Consider the following 20,551-nt stretch of genomic DNA (forward strand, 5'->3'; position numbering starts at 1 on the left):
CATTTATCTGCAGGTACAATATCTTGCCCAAAAGACTAAAGCAGGAAGCTGAAAGGCAACAAAGAGGCAAATTTGATCAAAAAGCGTATTAAAAAAATGCAGGCACAAAACCAGAAGTCACATCAGCCCTGAAAGGAGAAGTCTGTGTCAATACAGTGCAAAGAGGAAGCAGGTTCAGGACTCTTGAACCAACCCTCTAGTGCCCTATGAAAGGAGAAATGCTGCTGTCAAACTCGATGACAGAAGTTCTAGAACAGCGTGGAGACTGATGCTATGACACAGCTCAGACAGGTGGCAAGAAAATGATTGTTCCTTTCTAGGTAATGCAGTACCCTCAGGACACGCCTGGGAGCCCTGAGGAAAAAAGGCAGCTGAAAAGACTTCACTAATCTTCAGTTCAGAGAAGAGGAGATACTCTGCCAAGATGTGCACGCCCTTGGATAGTACCGTACTTCTGTAAACCTGTCATAAAATCCAAACTCTTAGTACGTCCAGACACAGCATTTAAAATAATATAGGCAATATTATATGATGACCTTTCAAAATAAGTTCCCATGTAAGTTAAAATACATTACAAACAGCTTAGATTACCTGAAGTTTTATTTATGCTAAGCAGAAGTTACCAAATCAGGAAATCCTGGAGGTGCAAAAAGGGCCTTTCTGGAAAGCTGCCTGGCTCATTCAGGTTCCTGCCCCAAGGAGGAGAGGCCTTGGGTTTTGGAGTGTTGCCAGCAATGTCCAAGAGCAAGACAGGCAGACAAAACAAGCAGAAGAAACCAGCCCCTAGCTGTGGAAAAAAGGCAGCTCATGTACCCAGCAGCACCCCAGGGTAGGGTCCCAGCACCAGGGCAGGGTGAAGCTAGCAGGGCACCGGTGGTCCGTGTACTGCAGCCAAGGATAACTAAACTTTTCTGGATTCATGTGGCAAATCATGAGTGTATCCATTCATCAAAGACTTCTTTTTGAACAAGAACATAACATCATTCCAGGACACTCAATGTATACAAGACAACCAAAGTATGCGACACTAAATACGAGTTCTCTGACATTAAAGAAGGCCAGAAATAGCAATAAACATAGTTTGAGGAAAATTAAGCTGCCAAAAAGCGTGGGTTTAAAAGGCTCACAAACAAGGTAACAAAGCAACCCAAGATACCAGGGCAATGCAGTGGTTCACGGTAGGCCAAGAACAGATTTTGATAGACTGGTTCAGCCTGAAACAAACTGAAAGTCATTTGAACAGCTTAAAAATACCCACATATAGCATATACTGGGTTTACTAGTGTAATAAAACAAAAAACGCAGATTCAGTAATGGCAGAGAAAGGAACAAGGTCATGTTTTTTGCAAAGAATTCATTCACCATGGGATCTAATCAGTTGAATTTTGAGAAATTTCATACATCGCTTGGAATTTTTAAGGGATTTTTAGATTCAAACCTCTTTCTAAAAAGCTATGATCTAGCTCAGAGAAAAAGGGAACTAGCCTTAGACGTCTCATTTGGTGATATTCTGCTTTCCTGTAAAAGCTAGCCAAAACAGATATCACTGTGGTCTTTCAGTGCATTCAGAGATGAGTGTTCTCCTATTCTGTGAGAGCCTGTACTGCAGATCAGCAGACGGAGTCACGCAAACACCTCTAACCTTTTGGAACAATCTTCATATTTAGCTTCCATACACTATCGCCTATGCTATCGCACAATTACCTGAATTGACCGTAATAACGTAAGTCACCTTGCTACCAACCATCCACGTACAGAAGCAATAGTGGCTTATCAATCACCTATCTCGGCAGTAGCAGCCCTTCATTGCACAGCTGTTCAATTTTTGTCAGAAATGACACCGGGTCGCAGCCCTGCCTGTCTTCTCCCAGCCTGACTGGTCATGGACTCATCTACAAAACGGTGGCCCGGTTTAAATAAATAAATAAATAAATAAATAAAAGGCATAAGACCAGTTTGCCTGTCTGCACAGTCTAGGGCAGCATGAAGACTTCCCACCTACAGCATCGCAGGTGTGCAGCCACAGGCCAATGCTGTGAACGGGGCCAGGGTCAGCATTTCCACCCACGCTCCCCATTCAGAGCTGTCCGTAATTTACATAACCTTCACCCTTCAGGTTAGAAAAGAACACCACAAAGCAGCAAAAGAAAATATCCCGTGCCAGAAGGAGGAATCCATTGTCAAGGCTAAGTGAAATGGACTGCACCAGAGCCAGGCAGTCCCTGGAGGCCTGCACCCCTTGAACACACTTAATACATGTGAGCTATGACTTACTGACTTGCCTGTAGGTATGGAATTAAAAGCCAAGGAAGAAGAGGAAAAAGTAATCTAGATAAATGACTTTATTCCCTGAGGTGACATCCAGTCAGAGCACATCCTTAGTGCTGTGCAAGTTTTAACAGAATTGTGAATAGTGAACAGAGGGATACATGACTTATATGCTGCTAAACTACATGCCTCTTAGCTTATGCTCAGCCTCTCCTAGGAAGATCTAAGGACAGTTCACTCAGCTGCACTAAATCCATTTGATGTGAAAAGAGAGGGTGCGCGAGGGGGGGAAGGACTCAGAAGGGCGCTGAAATGTCAGCCGTGGAGGATTAGGGCTGCATGCTACACCCTCTCATTTTTAGCATGCATATACTGTCGAGCACAAGCTTGATGGCTGGCTTGCAGGCATAGATGATCGGTGCGGGGGAGGGTTAAGAGCTACATATTTCTACCCTCTGCAATTATTTTCTTTAAAGTGCTGAAAGTGGAAAATAAAGAGAAGAGCAGCTGAACAGCCTGACAGATTTATTTTCTTCAGGGAAAGAGCACATACACCTGCACAGGCACCTTCTTCTTTTAAAAAAAATTAAAAAAAATCCTAAGTGATTGCTATCTGCAATCTTAACATGCTGGGTGTAGAGACGAAATTTCATGAAAGGTAAGTTAATCCAATCCCTCCAGTTGCCAGATGCTCGTCTCTGAAGTGCAGCTCTAAACAGCCTGTAGGCACTGTGGCTTTTAAAGATCTCTGTGGACCAAGACCTGGTAACATCTTTGTTCGGAAAATGTCTTCTCACTGTCGCTCTTTTCTCAGTTAAACCGATTCAAAGGCTCCTACCACACAACTAAAGTAGCAGGTTTCAGACAATTAGGAACCTCTAAGACCACTTTATTTACCCTACCCTTCCTGAACCAGAAACATACTCACTTGTAATGACATTTCTATCAGCATCAGCAGCTTCTTGATACCAATCCAGACAGACTTCCCTTTGACATTCTGTGCAATAGTGCTGCGTTCCTTGTCTTTGAAGTTACCCAGGAGCTGGGGGGTGGGGAAATGAAAAAAAAAAAAGCCATAAAAAATCAACAACAGGACACTGTCAGGAGGAATAATGCTACCTAACTCAGGAAATAAGGAACGAGAAGCTAGGAAGCATCTTCTAACTTAGAAAGAAAATGTGTTGCAATATATCTAGACAAAGCAAAACACTTTGATTCTTCTGTTCCATAATGGTTCTTCTTGCAGTGTCTCTAATCAAACAGTTTGCAATTCTCTTTTATAATGCATTCCAGGTTTCCTCCAGATTAGAGTCTAGAAGGTCCACAGTGGCTCAAGCCACAGAAAGTTTTCAAAACTGCTGCAAGAGTGCCTGTGTCTTTCAGGCTTTAGTGATATTATCATTGTGGCAGCTTTGCAAGTTTGCACAAAAGATTCGCCTGTTAAGTTTATTTTAACAGCCTTCAATACTCACTACAATTTCCACTATGGCATATAATAAGAAGCCAGTAAGGGCATGAATTCATGAAGAACTTATAATCTCTTCAGCACCAAACACCTTAATTCGCTGTTGTTCCAATTCATGAGAGCTGGGCACCCTCCAGGCACATTCAGTTTAAGTGTGCCAATTATATTCATTACCCACTTCCATGCCCTTGGAATCTTTCCGTCAACGCCACAGACTCTTTCCCCAGACCTAGAGTTCTCTCATTTTGCCTTCATTTACTGTATGAAAAAGTAATTCAGTTAAGTGGGACACTGTTCCCAAATGCAAGGCTACTGCAAAACCCCTCATTTCCAGCAATTTTTGAGCTGGTTTGTCATCCTTGACCTTTTTCTCACCTCCAAAGCCTCCATCAGCTGCTCCCCTGTTGCAATGTTGGGCACATGAATTGTAGTGCTGAAAGCATTCAGCATTTCCATTTCCTGCAGGACATCTTTGCGACTGGTGGTTCCAATAATTAGAAGCTTGCGACCCTGTCCACACAATGGAATAAGTGTCAAGAAAAGCAAGAGAAGAACCAGCCTTGGGAAGTTTCACAAATGAAAAATGGCCATGTAAAAATACCTCTTAAAAAAAATAATATTAAATCTGTCATTAATTGGAGTAGTCAACATCAACCATAGAAGACTAGGATCACATTTCAGAAGTCAGAGTAATGCCACCAAGGGGGTTCAAAAATTATGGTCCACAGAAGACCCACCCACACTCTCCTACCTTCCCTTCCCTTCTAAATTCATCATTATAAATAACTGAATCCTCATTAAATTTAAAAGCATGCACAAACCCCCATTCCCAAAAGCTGAATTACAGATGACTTCGCAGGGGAACAGCCTGTCTTTAGAAATCCTGTGGGTACAGTGAATTCTCTGCCACCGTACAGACAGTTCCAGTGGTTTTACAGCTCACGCTTTAACACTGGAGGTTGCCCTAAGTTCGTAAGACTTCCCACTGCCAGTGTGGTTGTATAAAAGAATAGCACCATGTCTGGCAGCCTCCAAGTTCAAACCGACAGTGCACACACCAATTCCAAGTTGGCCTGAGCAATAACAGGGTTTATAAATAATAGAGAAATGAATGGAAAACACCAGCTGCCAATAAAAATAAACTTGTTAGTTCTTCTTGCAAATGCCATTTCAACGCTATTTGCATTTCACTATGCAGTGTTCAGACACTGATAAACGTCGGCTGAGGGAAGGAGCTGTTGGGATTATCAGCTGTGATCAGTCCCTTTTCCAACCCAGTACACAAGGAGCCCATGGGCTGAGGAGAGGCCTGGCCGGCCGAGTACTCTCCTCATTCGCTGTTCAGAAGTTTACTCTTTGTCTCTGCGCATCAGCTCAAGTCCTATATTTCAACCTCGTAACAAACACTGTTCATCATCATAAAAAACCCAATCCAAACAAAAAAAAAAAACCCTAAAAACTATTCTCACAGAGCAGCCAGAATTAATTTCGTAAGTGTTTTGCATTCCTTTGACAAAGGATGAAAACATAATTAAACTTAATACATCTTTGAGGAAGATGATGCATCTTTGCAGCATTTGTTTGTTTTTCCCTGAGTGCCATTGTATTCACTTGACTTTTTGTGTTTGAACAGATTACACTCCTGCTTTGGGTGACGGACAATAAGAAAGCATCAGAACTGGTAACGAACTCAAGTGCTCACTTCAAGTTTGTTTTTAGCCTAAGACAGCACAAGGAAGTAATGCCTGGCAGGTTGAAACCAGAGCATGCCCCAGGTCACGAGCTTCACACAAAGGCTTTGTCAGGGAAACACTGTGCTAACCCTTCTGTGTATTAATCACTGTCTGCATCTCAGGAGGCACCACACTCACCAGCTCAGTCCCTGCTTTAGAGGGGGAAATCTTCAAAAAACTACTAGGCAATTTAATGGGGAAAAGCAGCCAATTCCTCAACTGACAACAGAAATGCCAGGTTTAAAACTGCGGTGGGAGTAGGGGATGCTTTATTACTAGACAAAACTGACCTGCTGGCAGCACAGAGCAAACAGGAAGAGGTCTGAGTGTCTAAAAATGTCTGTAGGTAGCCTTGAGAAGGGCATACAACATCCACAGTAAGCATAAATACAACTATCCTGTAGGCTGCTGCTTCCACGATGCTCTGCATGCCCACAGCTTTACAATCACACATTTTTTTCCTTTTTGGTGGTCATTGTGTGGGAAGGCCAGGAAAATATTGTATCATTTTAAAACTCTAAGCCAAATCTGAGCAATTCAGTAAGATCTTGCATGCAAAGATGAAAAAAAAGAACGAACTCAGTGGAGAGTAAGTGAATGGCATTTGATCCTCACTCTCACAAGGAAATCAGAAAGCCCCATCAGGTGCTCGTTTTCAGCTAAAGCACTTCATAGACCAAGAAAAATAAATTATGTTTAGCAACAGAAAAGCTTTTTTGCCCACACGAAGACAGAATTTCAGCGGTCTTCATCTTTGGAAAGGGCTAGTAAAACAGACTTTAAACACAGGCTTGGAAGCTGTGTGAAATGAGTCCCCCAAGAACACTTGGACAATTACCTGCTCATGAACCACCCAAGTGTGGTACAAACACCTCTGACATTTGCTCTGAAGTTGCCACCCAAGGACAAGGTTAAAAAGTGCCTTCAACTTGCTAAGATATACTTGGGATAGCAGCAGATGCGATGGCAGAACTGACGCATGCTTAAAATCTTGAGAATGCAAACACAGGGATTATCAGCAGATTTGATTGAGAAAATTTCACCTCTATTCTAATTGACTTTGCTTTTATGGCTGCTCTGTATTTCCTGAACACGCTATCCTCAGTGAGTTTTTCTTCAATTCATTAATAATGCTGATATATCTGATATTATACATAAGTTTTACTGAGTTGCATCATAAGCTCTGTAAGAGAATTTCTGCTACCTTATTCAAAAAATTGTAACAAGTCATATGCATGCTGTTAGGCACCTTCAAACAGTTTTCTCGTTATACAGGTAAGGTACTAGGGTGCAAAGGAAGCCAAAGACAGACTCTTGAATAGAACCAAGACCTCCAAAACATGCACCAGCCCGCTCTTTCAAGCACAAATCCATACAATGATATACCAACAAGACCAATATGCTTTATAAGCAATAGCAATTGTTTATTACTGTATGTAACTCTCAAAATCCGGAACAGCTGAGGTTAAGGGATTGTGTTAATAAGAATTTCCCATGAACTATGAGCATTTTAGGAGGAAAAGAACCACCAAACCTGCTCAACTGCAGCCAGCAAGGCAGTATCTGTTCCCAAAATACAGCTAAAAGCATGTGCACAGTGCCTGGCACAGCAGATAAGACATCAATCAAGGGAATGACAACTGGAAGATTAACTGCTTGAAGGATGCTACCTGAGCAATTCTACAATGATGAAGTCCACACTTGACTATAATAAAAATAAGAGTCTAGTTTGGGGTTTCATCAGAGACTAAAAGGTCTCACCAGGAAAGGATGTAAGCAGCACAGAAATGTAGGTAGTTAGGTGAATTTTATCTCCTGTAACTTCAGGTGTCCACAAATGACCTCACTCTCTGCATTTCCTTCTTCGTTAATGGAGCCCAGATGACATGTACCTCCTCCAAGAAAAGCTGCCTACACTCTGGACTCATACAGCAAACTATTTCCTAAACAACTGCTTCAGTCATAGAAAACCAAACCACTGACAGCCACATTTAGTCAGATGAATCCCAAACTTGCTGTAAATCAGGCCAGCGGACAATTACTACACACACAAAAATGACTAAATGACTTATTACCATTTAGGAAAGCCACTGGAATTGGTCATTGTGGAAAGTTCTGTAAAAACACCAGCTCAGTGCTAAACCTTACTCAAAACGCAAACACTCAGACATTTTTAGAATGGAGAAGGAAAAAAAAAAAAAAAAAAAAAAAAGAGTAAAACAAAAGGGATTATTCTACCATATGAATCCGTGGTGCTCTTTAAGACAATATCTAATCCTAGCCATTTCAAATAGCTGAAATTGTATTTGCAACGGGGATGGTAAAAAAAAGGGAATAAACTTCTCTAAATAGATTCTTGGTTAATTGATGGGGGGTAAACAAAATAAACATCATAGATGGTGCAGAAGAGATGAGGGGGAAAACTGCTGTTTCTTAAAATAAAAACTAGGGAGCACTAAATGTAAGTATCAAGCATCAGTTTTAAACCGAACCAAAGGATGTTTGCTTTCATCATACAGTTCACTTGAACTCAAGGAAGCACAATACCAAGGATGGCAAAAGCTTAACAAGGTTCAAAAGCAATAGGACAAGTTAATGGATGACAGATCCATCAGCAATTTTTAGATATTTCAGTTAGGACCCATGCTCAGGACTCCAAACCACAGACAACTGAATGTTTGAAAACTCCTCAGAATAGATAGCTATTCTGCAAAGCAGTGCTTAAATTTTTTTTTTAAGAGTTCCACCCAAAACATAACCAATTTTTTTCCCTGCTTTCTTCAAAAGAAGCTATGCACTCCAACTTGCTACCTTTAAACTTGGCTCACTAGAAAACCAGTTACCTTAATACAAGCATAATCTCTGCTGTATCAATTACTAAAAGAAGTGTCAGGAGTCCCTTGTACTTTTCAAAGTTTCAGGCAACTTGCTTAGCAAACAAGTGGAAAACCTACAAGTCAGAAAAGTTTTGCCCCAGGCATTACCACAAAAGCATGAAAAGCCATCAAGCCAAATGGAAAAAGCTGTCCTCATCCAACTGCTCTGCAGTCACAACACATCAATGGATTTATTCTTGCTGTTGTGAGATGTACTGCTGAAGTGCCCTTATTTTCAGAAATATTCACATTTTTGATCCTTCATTCCTAGAGCAGCCATTGCAAAAGCTACATGCCATGTGTTCAGCCCACAGAAGATCAGGATTCAAGCTGAACTTCATAAATATAACTTCAAAATCAGGCATAACAAGAGAGTAACTACCAAGGAGGAACTTGGCTTTTCAACAGCTTAAGATCATTTGGTGTCAGACTCATTAAGAGGGCAGTTCTAGGCTGACTTTTTCCATCAACAGATTAGAAACAGGCACCTCTCTTAAGTCTGGATTCATTCTGCCCAGCTTTAGGCAATAAGTGTCCCAGTTCGAAGCCCAAGATCCCTCTGCACTGACAGGGGGATACCCAGCAGAGAGGTGCGTGTTTTGCCCCACTGCCCTCTAGAAGCAGGATAACCCCAGATTTCGCCTCTCTCCTACAGGGGTTTTACCTGAATAAAGCATGTAATCCTACAGAGAACTATGGGACCCAGAGATCAAAAGAGTAGTTTCAAACACCACGTTTTCAAGCATTATGAGATTGATTCTTCTAACACAGTATCCATTTCCTAATGGGCACCATATTATCGCACTGACTACCAAAGAGAAAGTAGAACATAAAAGAATTACATAGACAAGCAAATGGAGTCTCTACACATCAGTGGAGTCTCAAATTACAGAATTTTAGCAAATCTAGCCAGCCCTAGGCAAGGGGAGTTGAGAGGAACTTGAATTATGCTATAACCAAGTATTGGTGGATGTTGAAGTGACTCTGTTGGTCACCCACTAGCTGTTCACTCAACTCTGGACCCCTGTAAATTTTTATGCATGTGTTTTGGGGTATCAACAAATCTTAACATGTTATGGGAGAAAACACAGTTCCCCAGGTTTACAAGCACAAAGGTAACGTCACTCTTGATTGGAGTTGCTTCCAATTCACACCAAGTGACATGGAATCAGGAATGCATCTGGGATTATATCAAACAAGGAGATTATTCCCCCCTTTTCCCCCGTCAACTTTCATAAATCGGCAAAAGCCTCCAGTGTCCCAGAGAAGGAAAGGGGCTGGGGGCCTCTGGGAGCAGTGGAAGGGCATCCACAAGAGTGGTCGAGAGCATCTCGCTAAGCCAGACATTTCATAACACTGCACAAATTGTACGTCCAGCTTAGCGCGGGGATGCTGCAATGGTCTTTCACCCTTTGAGCCAATTGTTAGCTTTTCACAGGAACCAGCAGGGAAGCACATGTGAAACCTCTGTGGGGCTGGTGAGTGTCTCCATGCCTTGTGTGACTCTGCATGTAGATGAAGCAGCTTCGGCTTTCGGAGCTGCTGCTGCTTAGTTCTCAGAGAAGTCCTTTTCTCCCGCTTGGCTCCCTGCTGCGACAGTCCTTTTCAGTCTTTCTATCCCCCCCCAGTCTCTTCTCCTGCACAACACAGGGTAACTTGATTGAAATAAAGACCCAAGAGAACATGGTTTATTTTCTTCTCTTCAATCCATTTTAGAAAAGATTTTTAATTGGTTTAAAAAAAGATGCTAAACAAAATGCAATGTTTTTCAGTCATCTTGAACTAGGAGTAACAGATACCACTATTTAAGCATTGCTGAGTGGAACTAGCAAGCATGAGCTGTGACCAGGAATTTAAAGCAAACTCAGAGATGTTTCTTGTTTTCTTTAAAGTCTTAACATGTTTACTCTCAAAACTTCTGCAAAGTACAAACAAGCCAGAAAATCCAGAAAACCAGAAGCTTCCAGTATTTGCCCTTCCCACACCAAATCAAAACAATATAGCCTCAATAGGAAGAGAGGAGTCTGGGAGGCAGCTTTCATAAACCAATTCAACAGAGACATATACCTCAATGTATAATAAGATTTCATCCCAGAAATGCTCCTCTTGCACACACAGCCTACAGTAATTGTAGGAAGCTGCTTGCACATTAAGTATACTCTGAAAGTGATGTGACAACACCACGTGAATACATAATCTGGGCCACAAAGATGGGAGCAGCAGAGCTGTGCTGCTGAAACGTGTCCTCTGCTTCCCACTCACTCCTTGCTTACAGTTTCAAATGCTTCGTGCGTTCCTGGTTCTAAGCTTTTCAAATCAACTCTGTATTTCAAGACCCTCTGACTAGAGAAATGGTAAAGCACTTACATGATAGCAATGGAGAACAGGTAGTGCCTGCACAGCATCCTGCCAATGATTTCTCTCAGCACAGGGACATGCCCAGACACTCCATATCCCAGGACACTCCATTTTTACAAGGAATGAACCTAAATCATGATCCCAATCCTACAGAAATTCATGTTGGTTTGACCTCATGGAGCAGGTTAGAACCACTGATGCTACTCATGTACATTTAAAGCACATACCCGCATCTCAAATTACAAGAAAACCCCTGAAACCAGCCATTACTTCCAAATAAATTGCTCCCCAAGGAAGCCAGTCATCTCAGAGGGAACTTGGAAAGGCACTGATTAACCAGCAGTATTATCTCCCTCATGGGTTTCTCACTTGAGTTTAAAACCCAAGAGTCTCCATGCCCAAATTCAATCTTTTTCACAGTAGACATTCACAGCAGAAAAGGCCTCCTCCTGCATGACTCTCCATCTTATGCACTGTCTTGGTTTATTTAATGGAAAAAAAACAAACCCCACATGCTGTGACTATCACAGGGCACTCACAAGAAACACACACTAGGAAGAACTCCATCATCAGAACTGCCAAACTAGGTCAGCCAAAAGGGTCCCATCCAACCCAATGTCCTAATTTCTACAGTAGCCAACCAACAGTGGACACTTAGGGGAAAAAAAAGAAAGAAAACCACAACACATCATCAATCAAACAGTGACATTTCCTCAGAAAACTCTCTTTCTACCCTCCAACAATTTATGGCTTAAGTCACCATAATATTGGCTGTCAACCCAAAGTCTTCCAGCCTCAAGGGCATTTCAAACATTGCAAAGCACAAATCTCTAGCAACGTGCATAAACTTGGCAGATATCTGAGAGCTTCAAACCCTGCATCCTGCTTTCAGGGAGACTCAGGTGCCAACAAAAGTGCATCTAAGCAGCAAAACATATTCAGAGGATGCAGTGATTAAATGGACAATTTAGTATTTTAAGTTCCTTCAACAACTGAACAAAATCAAGTTCTATTTTCCCCTATTGATTTATGGGAACAACCATTTCCTGGTACTATGGAAATACCCAGCAAAAGGTCAATGATTACATGAGATTATGAAAACGGTTGTGCTGCTACATACAGGCAGACTTCCTGTTCCAATGTATGTGATAACAGAATCCAAGTTCTATGTTAGAGACTTCACATGGCCTAGAAAGCTCACTGGGAAAAATCTTTGTTCTCCCAGTTTGACAGTCACAAGGGGAACTTCAGGGCCTGTGGCATTACTAATTACTTCAAAGTTCTGTATTTGAAAGGTCTTTTCACCCTAACTCTCTAATGAAAACTATACTCACGCATACATTACTGTTTCCAGGATATTAAAAATGACAAAAAATTTGAGTTCATCCAGGCTGTGCTTCTCTGCTTTTTCCTGACACCAACTTTCAAGGTTTTCCTGTTAGCATGTTATTTATTCATGCAGATACTTTCACACACACAGCAGAATTCCAGTAAACAGGAAAAATGGCAAACAAGAAGAGTCTCCGTCTCACTCATTGCAAGCTTCAGAAACATCACTTGTGATGTTCTTAAATCTCATCAAGCCACAAAGTGCAAATAGACGGGATCAGCACCTGATGCAAGATCTTAAGCTTTCCTCACCCATTGTAATTAACACCTGATAATTTCAAGTTACGAACAAATTAAAACCCTGACATCCACAATCACACATTACTTAGAAATTGATTTCTGAATAAGGAGGGAGCACATGGTTGAGCCAGGGATTGATTTGGAATGAACAGACCCTTAGTTAATCAGAAAGCAGTTTGCAAGTTTAAGCTTTACACGGTGAAGGTTAAACTTGTTTCCCTAGTCAGTATTTCTAGGGCTAACTGCAGAAGATTCAGCCTTAAGTAATTAGGTAATTAAAGTTGAATTCTTTGTGGTTATCCTAGAAATGTCTAACTGAATGAACAGCAGCAGGCTTGGATTAACTTGACTGCATCAGAGACAATAGCACTAATACCACTGGCAGCACAGCAGCTATCAGCAAGACACAAAGCTCTCCACTGTCAAAATTATTACAGGAATAGCGCATCTCATCCCTCAATTACTTTCTTACCTGAGGGGGGGCCTTCTTTAGCAGTACAAGAAGGGCTTGCAACACCAGATTAGAGAACCGTGGTCCAATTGGGACATAATCTGAAACGAAAAATGCATTTCCATGCCTACTAAGCAGATCACATTTAAGTCACTTCACTGTATCAAGCACAGCTCAATGATGGCAAAGTAAATGGTTCCAGATCACTTCCACTTTGCAGTATTTCAATATTGCAAATATTTCAGTATTTCTGCACAGCAGACAACACAGCTCTCCCGTCATCCTAACTCACCTAGAAGTCTCTCAATGTCATCCACGACAACACAGCTGAGTTGGGACTTGTATGCATCATCAAAGATCTAAAAAACAGCAAAATTACTCATCTCAGCAGCAAAACTACAATAGTCATGATAGGACCTGTTGACATGTTTTTAGCTAAACACAGCAGTATTTAGAGGAATAGAGAATGAAAAAGATAAGTACCAACAGACTAGACTCTACCTGCATTTAATAAAACCATCTCAACAAATTCAGAGATCAGTTTTGTCCATTTACCCCATACACTTTGCAAAAAAGCCAGCTGCCCAGCATTTAATTGTAAAGCAATGGACAAAACAGAGCACAATTACGCTGTTTTTTGGAGCTGAGGCAATACTGATAATATAAAAATATACACAAATCCCCCACAATTGTAATGCAATTATGAAGCTTTTCTACCCAAGCTGGATATTGGTTATTTTTCATAACAGCACCCTGCAGAGAGAACAGACTCAGTACAGATCGAGCCTCCACGACACCTCTTACAGAGCAGCAAACCAGTGTTCTGCAAAGCTTTGGGTTTAAACAATAAGTAGCACTAAGGACATCAGTGGCACTGCAGGCCTACTACCTCCAGCACACTTCAAGTGAAGTCCAAAAGCCTCCTTTTTGAACCTAGATTATAAACTGGGCTTCCAGCTGTGAGCACACTGCTTCTCTTCGGAACTACGCAATCCTGCAACAACCTGATCTTACATGCTTCACTCAGTATCATTCAGGTAGAAAAGTAAGTGCTAGCTTGCTTCAGTAAATGAAATCTCTCTCCTTCCACCTGGCTACTTGGAATTATTTAAGATGTTCAACTTGTTTGCATTCCCCCTGCTCCTCAAGTTATTAAAACTCTTGTTTAACTAAACATTACCACCTCAAAACTGTTCCTAGCCTCATTCAGGCAGCATCTGTTCTTTCCAAGTGCTACCCTAAGCCCTTCCTCCCTTCATCTTTGCAGAGAGCTCCAGACTCACTCATCACAGATCAAGTGTTTTGTTCCACTGTTAGTCACAATTACATCTCAGACTCAACTGAGACAGAGCCTTGAAATTTTCCTTGAGTCACTTTGTGTCAGCGCCACAAAAACACTCATTCAACTTTATAAATAAATATACGCAGAGGAATTTAGGACCTACAGAGAGCAGAAAATGGTCACAAGAGTAATTAACTTTTCTGTCCACTGAGGAACATAGAATTGGATTGTACTCAAGCAAAACAGTAAGATGCAGAAGTACCTTCTTCATAGCTTGACACTTGGCTGTTTCAGAAAATCCAATCATTTTATCAGGAGAACAGATCTTGATAAAGGGAAAGTTTGATTCTTCTGCTATTTTTGCTGCTAAAGCAGTCTTCCCACTGTGGGGGGGACCTGAAACAAAGGACAAACATAATGAAAAAACAGGGACAAAACAGCTCTGGTAAGGCTCAGTGTGGATGATATTTTAAGCATGTTAATAATCTCATTCAGAGGTATCTGCATTTTGAAATGACCTTTTCTTCTACGTGCAGAAGGAACTAACTCCTAGTGCAATCCAATCCTCCAGATGAAGGAAACTGGTACAACTATTTGAGCACATGCACACTGATTTGCCATGAAACCAACACAAAAGAGGACATTAACACATTTTGTAGGACTGGCCACCCCACCAATATTAGCCCGTGTTTGTATTTTGGAGAAACTTCTCGAACTGCGGTTATGCTCCTTTAAGCGTGACTTCTGCAGGTACTGTGGCAAACAAGTCAACAGCATGAATGCCAGGTAAATACTGACAAAGACAGTTTGTTATTTGCTTGAATTCACACCAGAATAATTCAAACAGAGACCAAAGACACATCTTCATCTATACACCCAATACAAATCAATTTGGAGTGCAAGCAGGTGTTATATACAAGTGATATGTTGGCCACAAGCACGCGGAATTATTCAGGGGATCTATTAAAGGTTAATTTCAAAGCCACAGACCGCTGAACAATAGTGGTAATCCACGTTTTTTGACTTCAGGGAAAGAAAGAGGGAAGTGCTAAATGTCAAATTCTACTCCAATTAACACAGATATTGGAATTAGTTTCCTGGACAGTTCATGGTTAGTAGCAGTCTAGATAGACGGCAATCCACCTCTAACAGCAGACACTGAAATGTGGCCAGACGAACTGTTGTTTGAACTCAGCTAATTACACTGATGAGCTCTCCAGTGGCTTCAAAGAGAATTTAGGCAACTAACTCAGCTAGCGATGTTCACACTGTAAACCATCCATATTTAGGTTATTAACTGGGTACATTCACTTCTCTGTTGCTCCAAGAACAGGGTTTCTCTCAGGCTGGGAAGCCAATTTTAGTACCTAAAGCAATTTCACCCAAGTAAACTGAAAGAGACCAATTCTATTTTTCCTCCCACGTGTTTCTTTTACATACAGACACAGGATGTAACATGACCACTTGGGCAACTGATAGGAATAGTTTACAGTACAGAAGTAGCTTGGTTTTTTTAATATATATTTTTTTCTTTAATTTACCTTCTAGAAGAACGCTAACCAAAGGAGTGCGGTCACTGTTCTTCGTTTGTTGAACAAGCAGCTCCCCATCATCCAACACCCTTGTTACTGGATCACCCCACTTAATAATACCATTCATGATGTAGCTTGCATAGTCTTCCTGGTTGGTTCCAAATGCCTGTATTGAGAGGGACATTTATTTTACTGAGAAATTTTGCGTCACATCAGAAAAACATGAAGCAATTACACATCACCAAAGTGACCAGGACCAAGACTCTGGAAGATGCTTCAGTGAAATGCTCCAGTACTGGAACACCCATTGGTGACAACATTTCAGTTTGAAGGACTGAACCCTGTTGGAGACCATGCACATCTGGAAACATCTTTTCATACACCCTCTATACAAATTCTAATCAGTGCAAGCTGCCAACAGGTTCTGAATCCACACCTGTTAAAGACAATTCTCAAAAATGAGGTTTACACCTACTAAAGTCCATATTAAAGCTGTCACCCATTAACTGAAGTAGCCTAAAAGGGAGAGTATACATACAAGGAGAAGAAATTCCAAGTTGCTCTCTATGTGTTCTATTCCTTTTTATGATTACTGCATGCAACAAAAGGTACAAAACAGAGCCTTAGCACTGCAGGCAGAAAGAGGCTCCCTATTTTCATTCCTACAGCACAGGACACAGTATGTCAGCCCAGGGTGCACCACTGCATGTCTGATCCCAAAAGGAAGGTGCTACTTCATGTCATTAAACATGCTGTGTGATTATTACAGGGGTTACACAGTGCCTACTTACTGGTTTGATATCATTCTCCAAAGATGCAAAAAAGTCTCCTCTTGTCACACGCAAGCTCTCTGCCTTCTCCATATCCACTTCCACTTTGTTACTGGCCTAATAAAGGCAATAAAAGACACTGAAGTACAGCAGTACTGCACACAACCCCTTATCAACCTCCATCTCCACAGATCCAACCCATAGTTGGTTTACATCAGTAAGAAAAATGCTTCTTAACAGGACGCTTGTTGGACATCAACATCCCACTGGAGCGATCATCATCTTCACAGAGCCACATCCCTATGCCAGCCCCACAAAGTCATTAAGTAACAGCTGTTACATTTAGAGGCTGTAGAAAATATTCTTTGTTATGCCTTCTGTGGGCTAGACGGCAAGGGGGTGAGGCCTCCTTCGTTGTGGAACTGTTTTTCAGAAAGACAAATTCAGATTTGGTTTAACCCAACTCTGAGTCTAGCCACACCATCTTTGGCACATAAACCAAAAATAAGAATTATTATCCACACACCTCTCTTTCAGGAGGGTTTATTTTTCTATTCAAACCATCTGCTTTCCTCTCCACACAAGAAAGTCTTTAGAGGGAACTGGTAAATATATAATTTCCCAATCATACCATAACACATTTCTCTAGTTTCCAAATAAAGTATAATTTTCATTGAAGTTACCCAAGTCTTAACAACACCACCTGCTTCTACCTGAGAGTATAATGGCCGCACATGACCTCACAGCTCAGGAAGTAAAAATTTAGGATTTCAAGGGGTTTCCCGGAAGGCACAGCAACCTCTGTTATCTTTGCCTAAGACCAGGGTGACGGATGAGTCAAACAACTTCGACCCTCAAAGATGCGTCTCAGAGATATCCTCTTACTAGGATGGTGCACTTGAGAACGGAAAGGAAAAAATGATAATAAAAACAATCACATTATGCTTGTCTTGTAGAGTAGCAAATGCAGCCTCTAAACCACCACCTCAGGAACCCAGACTGGCCACTAACACTGTGCCAAACAAACAGCTGCAACCAGAGGATGGCTGAAACAGTAAGGGTCCCTTCTCACAAAAAACACCCACCAAGCAGAAAATACAGGGTGCCCAACATACCAGCTTAGCAGATTTTTAGCACAGGTTGATCACCCTTTCACTTTGCAGAGGGAAGTGAAGGTACTTTAAAAACTATTAATATATTCCTGAAGTTGTTTGTACACTTAAAAACAAGGGGGGGCTCTTCCTTTCCTAGCCTTTAATGAGTTATAAATTTTAATTTTTAACACACACACAGTGACAGATTATCAGAGAGTTTAAATGATTCAGAAGGATAATATCCCTTGATTTTTAATTTGTGCTCTTGCTTCTCATAGGTGCTTCTGAAAACTAGGTCAGGCCTATGATGTATATTTTAAATTTTGCAGTACTCGTAGGAGAAAATAAAATACCTTAGTGCATCATTTGGCTGAAGACATCTTCAGAATAAACAGTAAAATTATCCAAAAATACTATGTCAAAGTGTTTGAAAAGAAAAAGCGTGGCTGCTTTGCATTTGGAATACACATACATATATTAAGATGTCAATCACATACCAACCTAAAGCAGGGGACTGCTCTTCTACATTTATGCATTGCCACTCTCTCTCCTCCCACTGTGACATTTTAGCACAACAGGGAATACCGCAAAACACTAATGGTCCCCAAACTCACCCAAACTTGAAGCACTGAAAAATCATCAACTATAAGCAAAATTAAAGAAAATGTTTTGCCTGCAGAGGAATAAAAATATCTCCAGAAGTGCTGATTATTTTTTTTTTTTTTTGAGACAGAACACAAAATGTGAAACTGTTGATGTTTGTGGGGTTTTTGCTATAGGAAACTATTAATAGCTTTTTAAGTATTTTGGCTACACAAGAAATATTAGCAGAAATAGGTATTTTTCCTTTAGAAAGAGTGCTCCCAAGAGATACAAATGCCTAAGCAACCAAATGATTTCTCTCACTTAAATGAAAGCGTGATTTGCCTTCCTCATATTTGAGGTTGAACAGACTTTTTACTTAAAAATATATCAGTGCCGTGGAATTATGTCAAAGGCTCTTCTCTGCAGTAATTCACACCCGTTCTTGGCCACTAGAGCTAAGGGGCTGTGCCTTTCAGCCTCCTTCTTCACTAACTAATCATCTCATATTTCAACACCATCGAATACTGTGGTTTGCATCTGGATTAATATAACCTGACATTTCACAGTCCTTAACTCCTTTCTACTTAAAGATACACTGACCTCCTGCGATCAGCAAACCTTGGGAAAGCAAGGCAATGTTTCTCTAGAACAGAGAGAGCCGAGAACATCACAAAGTCTCTGTGGACACTGAGACAATCACCAAACGAGTACTTATTTGAAATGGAAGACATTGTACAAGCCTCTTCTGAATTCAACCAAGATTTTAGCATCAGCAACATCTTGTAGCAAAGGATTCCTTCCACAGCTTAAATACTACTTCACACAAGGAACATCTTTGCTTTGATGGTGGCCCTGCTGGTATTGTTTGCTGCTCTCCGAGTTCTTGTATTAGGAAAGAGTAAACAGTCATTCCCCATTCATTGATTTCAGTACCCTCATGATTGTTCACACTTTTCATGATCCTTCACCATATTTTTTTCAGGCTGAGAAATCCCAGTCTAACCGTTCTTTCAATGAAAACCCTCCTACACCTCTGCCCTTCCCTGCTGCCTTTCCATATCCTAGTTCTGCCATAACCTTCTCAAGGTGAGTGTCCCAGCATTGCACAGATTCAACCACAGCATAATCATGGCCTCAGTTTTGCTCTATACACCTCTCCTAGAAAAATCTAATGTTACGTTTGCTTTTTTCACTGGTAAGGACTGGGCTGGTATTTCAAGATCATTATAACTCCAAGAGCTTGACGTCAAGTAACGGTCAGTCAGTCCCTATCATTGCCAGTATCTTTTTGAATTTTCTTTCCCCAGTGTACACTTCGATTCACTACATCTTGTGCACTTGCATTATTGCAAATGCCTTCTGCAGTTTTCCACAGGTAGGCATTTGTCTTTATGACCACAAACCAGCTATGAGCTTGTAACCTCACTCTTCTCCCCTCTTTACAGATCATTTATGAATATATTGAGTTGCACAGGCTCCAGCAGAGATCCCTCCCATAGGACTGGCTGTCCCCCCTTTCCCCTCTTGCCTCCTGGGCCCAATCCATAAACTGAGCTCCAGACTTTCAGTTTTTATCAAAATTCACTGACAAACAATGACCTTCCACTCCCACCACACTATGCAAGAGCCACCTGGAGGTCAGGAGATGAAAGAGCTAATTCAGAACCATGTAAAACCACAGTGAAAAGGTGGTGTCCATATGAATTTCATCTCCTAAGGTATGCTGGGATGCTATTACCCATTTGGAAGTAAACATTCAAGAAAAGATTCTAAACATAATTATTTTCCCTTTCCCTTTGCCCCAGTGAGAGACGACTGGACTGACCTTAATGTGTCTGTTCATAGCAGTAGACTGAGCAGCTCGAACTAAACCTTCTAATTCAGCACCACTGAAGTTTTTAGTCTCAACTGCCAGTTCTGCAATGTCCACATCTTCAGCCAGCAGCTGGTGTTCCCGCATCCGTACTGTGTGGATATGAAGAATCTGAAATCGACCCTTCTCATCTGGCAAGCCTGAGATTTTAAACAGAACGCACGTCAATCAATGCCTCGGCACAGCAACTGCAGCAAAGCACTTCCCTCTCCATGGTCCTACTTCCAAAGGCTCTTCCTCACCATGAGCAATTCATTCTTACAAGTAGAATATGTGACAATGCTTTTTGTTTGAGAACATTCAACTACACTAATTGCCTTAGCAAATTCCGTTTGCCCTTTGTTGGCACGTTGGCAGTCCCTAATCACTTCTCTGTCTTCTATGTGTTTCAACACATCCTCCAGGAGAACCTGTTTCATGATCTTACTGGGCACTGAAATGACGCTAAGTGGTCAGTAGTTCCCACAGTGCATCTTATTACTCTTTTTTAAAATGAGTGCAATATTCCCTTTTTTCCTGTCACTGTGGACTTTGACTGACTGCCATGACTTTTCAAACATGATGGAGTGTAGCTCAGCAACTACAGCAGCCAATTCCCTGAGGACCCAGGGATGCATCTTGTTGGGTCTCATGGT

The 20,551-nt window shown here is 41.3% G+C and overlaps 1 protein-coding gene across 6 annotated transcripts in view; it reads right to left on the bottom strand.

Annotated features, from left to right (window-relative positions):
• The window catches only part of NSF (N-ethylmaleimide sensitive factor, vesicle fusing ATPase), a 75,217-nt gene that overhangs the window by 5,383 nt on the left and 49,283 nt on the right, over positions 1 to 20,551 (bottom strand). For all 6 annotated transcript variants that reach the window (XM_056362314.1, XM_056362317.1, XM_056362316.1 and 3 more), the window contains exons 12-19: positions 19,869 to 20,056; positions 16,386 to 16,481; positions 15,604 to 15,760; positions 14,325 to 14,458; positions 13,073 to 13,139; positions 12,802 to 12,881; positions 4,109 to 4,243; positions 3,197 to 3,310 (exon numbers count right to left, since the gene is read on the bottom strand). In XM_056362314.1, the coding sequence (XP_056218289.1) occupies positions 3,197 to 3,310; positions 4,109 to 4,243; positions 12,802 to 12,881; positions 13,073 to 13,139; positions 14,325 to 14,458; positions 15,604 to 15,760; positions 16,386 to 16,481; positions 19,869 to 20,056 (971 nt within the window). The remainder of the gene's footprint in view (positions 1 to 3,196; positions 3,311 to 4,108; positions 4,244 to 12,801; positions 12,882 to 13,072; positions 13,140 to 14,324; positions 14,459 to 15,603; positions 15,761 to 16,385; positions 16,482 to 19,868; positions 20,057 to 20,551) is intronic.

This window comes from Falco biarmicus, chromosome 17, assembly GCF_023638135.1.
Source record: "Falco biarmicus isolate bFalBia1 chromosome 17, bFalBia1.pri, whole genome shotgun sequence".
Classification (NCBI taxonomy): domain Eukaryota; kingdom Metazoa; phylum Chordata; class Aves; order Falconiformes; family Falconidae; genus Falco; species Falco biarmicus.